The 4,335-nt window shown below is 38.6% G+C and overlaps 1 protein-coding gene across 1 annotated transcript; it reads left to right on the top strand.

Moving 5' to 3' along the window:
• Nucleotides 1-486: 486 nt before the first annotated feature.
• On the top strand, nucleotides 487-1,983 carry LOC134216818 (uncharacterized). The gene is made up of 2 exons (XM_062695615.1): nucleotides 487-1,187; nucleotides 1,552-1,983. Exons 1-2 carry the CDS (start codon nucleotides 739-741, stop codon nucleotides 1,700-1,702), a joined length of 600 nt encoding a protein of 199 aa, XP_062551599.1. The 5' UTR covers nucleotides 487-738; the 3' UTR covers nucleotides 1,703-1,983.
• Nucleotides 1,984-4,335: the final 2,352 nt, after the last annotated feature.

The following is a 4,335-nucleotide window of genomic DNA, read 5'->3' as shown; positions in this document are numbered from 1 at the left end:
CGTGATCATACTGATTATCCTGCTGTCTATGTCTTACGCAATATTCCTCATACATTTACTGTGATCGGGAATCAATTTTCTGTTGTGCATCCTTATGCTAAGGTGCTCTTCTGCGCATTCTCTATCGAGACATCGCACTATTCCAAGTCACCCAGCCAGATCGCACTATTCTTATGATGATCTCGGTCAATTCGGTATCTATCCTTGAGCGACAGCTCAACTTTGTTGTTTCGTTGAATTTGTGATTGATTGTCGTTGTCTTCTTTAGAACGTCACCAGGAGACGTATCGAAATCAGTCTCAAATTATACTTATATGTCAAATTATACTTATATGGTCAAATACATGGGACCTTCTACTACAAAATCGGTGAATCTGGCAACATACGCCTCACACCATACCGCCAAGTGTGGTTCTCACGCATGACCAACGCAACACGCTCCGATTAGTAGCGATCTGTTCAGGTATAGTGATGACGATCAATGGAATATTTGTGGACCACACCATGTCACCTGACGTAGCCTGTTGCACATCATAGTGGAAAGTGTGATGTCATGCGCCGGATTCTGTTATTTTCCATTCGGCCGGTCGATTGTTTTGCGTGAAGGTGGGCTTTAAATCTATTTTAAACATGAAGCGGCATCGACTGACAATCGGACGCTAATAGCGATAAAATCAATAAATTAGTTCGATTACATCGTCGAGAAATCAGTAGTGTCTTACCAGCAGTCATTCCATCATGACCAATTTCGCAAAGTGTTTGGCGGTCATTCTTTTGCTGCAAACGTGCTCCTCGAATCACACAGAAACTCTCTCACAACAGCGTGAAAAGCGATGGTTGACATTCATTCCAAACGGCGGAACTTCCAAAATTATTCTCGGTTGTGCCTGGCCGGTCCATTTCCATCACAAACTGGCTCGTAGACTCAACATGGGAATGAACCTTCAAGCCAACTATAGATTACCATCGACCATCGTCTGGCCCGTGCCGACCAGCATCTTCCAGAACCGACTGAACAACGACTATGTAGACAACAGTCGCATCCAGTTGTACCAGCTTCTTGAAAGGATGTTCGACTCTTACGGTACCAATGGACATGAGTGTGTGCTGAGAACAATATGCGAGGTAGCCGAGACCCCTCTCCACGATAGTGGCGTTTTTGGTGAACTGATGGATGTGATTTTCACGTGAGTATCGTGTCTAGCTGTGCCTTAAAATTAACCTTTCCCGTCAAAATTTGTATCTCGTTTTATTGTCTCAGTCGATTCTTTGGCATATTTAAGGTCAACTTTACTGAAGAACCCATATTTTTGCAGCTTCTAACTATTTAAAAAAAAAATCGAAAACAAAAACCGAAAAAGTGCTGTACGTGTGAACCGACAAAACAGTACTTTTTTGATTTTTTGTTCAAAATTTTTTAAATACTCAGAGGCGTCAAAAAATATGAATTCTTTGGGAAAGTTGACCCAAGAAAATCGATTGAACGAATTAAAAATTGTCGACGAGGAAGGTCAATTGCAAGAAAATAATTAATTAGGCTTTCTTTTTTAGACCATACAAATCGGAACAATTGAACCAAAGCTACTACGATGCACGGTTACATGGCCTAAATGGAACGGATTGTGTCGAGCTCTATAAGCGGTGCCCATTAGGGTCTGGATTGCTGGAGAAAATGTCCATCTTATATTCGTCCTTCAGTTGAAATAAAAAGAACCGATATAAGTGGATTACGTGTTGATGGGAAATATGCACTTCATGAGTAGGGGTAGACCCCCAGCGCCGGACACCTCCCAATACCGGACACTTCTCAAAAAGACACTTGCAGAGGTCCTTCCACCATCTTATGTAGTACAAAAGAAAGCAATTGAAAAGTGCTTTACCTGCATGGTGTATCAGACCCTCAGGTTGTAAACTTTGTACAAAATTTAAAATGGAATAAAATGTCAAAAACTTTCGTGTTTCGCCTATCTTCAGAAGGTTAAAATAAAACGAATGCATTCTGATTATGTCGAGATCGTCAATATAGGCCATGCTTTTAATAACGATCATGATTTGTAAGCTGGGGGACAAGGTCCGGACAGTAAGATTTTCCATGTGATCAAATAGCCATTCTTTACACCTGTTTTGTTTAACTTACTTCATTTCAATTGTTTCTACTTGCCAAGGTATCAGAAAACCACAGATATAAGCAGAAACTAAAAATGAAGATGTCATTGAAAAAGGTGGGAATTTGCAGTAGGATTTAAGAAATTTAGCTGAAGATTCACATAAGCTCTACTTACACGATTTAAAATCTACAACTTAAAGCAAGTGAAAAATATTACTATTCAAATTTCTAAATGATGACTTTACTCATGTAACAGGAACATGGTCATATTTGAGTAAGATGCAATAGTGTCCGGTACTAGGGGACACTTTTCTGAACCGTGAAAATTTTCACCAAAGAACAGTAAAACCTCCATGAGTCGATGTTCAATGACTCGATTTCGACTCATGTCATATTAAAAAATATTTTCTGGGTTACTGTGATGGTCCGTCAAAAGATCTTTCCAAGGATTTTCTATTCAACTTCTCGATATTGCCATGAATCGATGGTCCCTTCAATATTTGGTTTGGTTTGACTGTAGTGGATACGGAATGATTCCGCTTTTGAAATACCTGGAGCAGTATGGAGCTGACAAGTAGCGCAAATTACATAAGAGCACCGCCACGGGATTCCTCATCGCTATTTTCATCATAGCGCTCCCTCTCGAGAGCTATTTTAGGATTGCGCCTAGAGGTGTGCGCCGCCGCGCCACGCCGCCGCCGCCGTCAGTTTTTGGCACGCCGCCGCCGCCGACACTTTTGCATCGGCGCGCCGCTTTCTTAAAATTTGTCACGCCGCTGATCTATAATTTTCTACGCCGATTCAAAGAAGTCCGCAGAATTTTCAGAGGAAATTTCAAAGATTCAATGGAATTTCCGTAGGATTTACTGATTGATCCCTACAACATCACGTTGCAACTCCAGAGAATGTTTCGAACTGTTTTGGCTTAATATGCCTTTTGACCGAAATGGTCGTTGTTCAGAAAGCGCCATTTGGCCTAAATGCATATTCAGACGAAGAATTGGTTATTTGTGATATTTTCATGACATTAACTGAAAAAATCTTTCTAATTTCGCCTGAAAAATCTGACTAACTTCCCCAGCTAATTCTTTAAGATTTTGTAGAGTATATTCATGTGAAAATTATTTTTAGATTTTCCACTAGAATTACTTTGAAGTTTCGATAATTCTTTGGAATTACCCAGGGAAAGTGTTTCGATTTCCCAAGGAAAGTTGTTTTGAATTTCTGCGTAATATTTGTCGAATTTTACACGAGAATCTCTTCAGAACTTTCACGGGAAGTTGTTCAAATTTCTATCGAAAAATATTCGAAATACCCGCTTTATGTTCCTGTTAAGTTTCTGGTAAGCATTGGTGCTTCGACTTTGACTTTCTCAATCTAGAATAATTAGGTCCAAAAATAAAGAATGGATATTCGATATCCTTTCAGAAAACTAAGAAGCTAATAATCTAAAACGCGTCAGGGTTTTTCGACTTTAAAATCTAAAAGAAATTTGTGTGAAAGTTAAAAGCAGATGAAAAATGCTTCCTCGACATTTAGGGTCTTGTTTGACGTACAAAATAAAGTGATATAATATGATTTCAAACGCACAAACGCAAAACACCACAGGGTACTTCATTCCATTCAGTTAATGAAGCTTGCTAACGTTTGATTATCTGTCTCTTACACGCACACAGAAAAGATAGGATTTGTTTTCATCAGGAAACATTTCCGATTTTAAAGGAATTACTTTGGAATTCTACAGAAAATTCTTTGTATTTTCCATATGAAATTCTTGGGAAATTCCATTGGCCGGAAGCGACAGACGACCGTAAAAGCCATTTGCCCTAAAAGGTTTAAAAAAATTAAAAAGCAATAAAATCGTTAAAATTTTCTATAAACAATAAACGCTTTTAAAGAAGTGCTAATTTAATTTTGTTTTGTGGAAAATTCTCAATAGTTTATGAAAATTTTGGATTATTCAGGAAAAAAATTGTGTTAATTCATTGTTTATATCCTGATTTCGTCATTGGCAGTTTCCTATTTTTTTCATTTTTGGGCCAAACGGCTCTTTCTGCCAAATGACCATTATTGCCAAACGGCATTTTCGGTCAATTGATCTATTCGGTCAAACGAATTTTTTCGGTCGAATGTCTCTTTCGGCTATATGTCGCTTTCGGCCAAACAACATTTCCAGTCAAACCATTTTCGACTTGATAACAGTTTCAGATGTACGTTCAATTCATTTT

Source organism: Armigeres subalbatus, chromosome 2 (genome assembly GCF_024139115.2).
Source record: "Armigeres subalbatus isolate Guangzhou_Male chromosome 2, GZ_Asu_2, whole genome shotgun sequence".
Lineage (NCBI taxonomy): Eukaryota > Metazoa > Arthropoda > Insecta > Diptera > Culicidae > Armigeres > Armigeres subalbatus.
The sequence above is the reverse complement of the archived record's forward strand: the minus strand, read 5'-3'. Positions and strand labels throughout refer to the sequence as shown.

Bases quoted from the DNA above. Each gene is read 5' to 3' on its own strand.
- LOC134216818 (XM_062695615.1), top strand. From the start codon at position 739: ATGACCAATTTCGCAAAGTGTTTGGCGGTCATTCTTTTGCTGCAAACG. The intron at 1,188-1,551 runs GTGAGTATCGTG...TTTCTTTTTTAG, and splicing joins CTGATGGATGTGATTTTCAC to ACCATACAAATCGGAACAAT.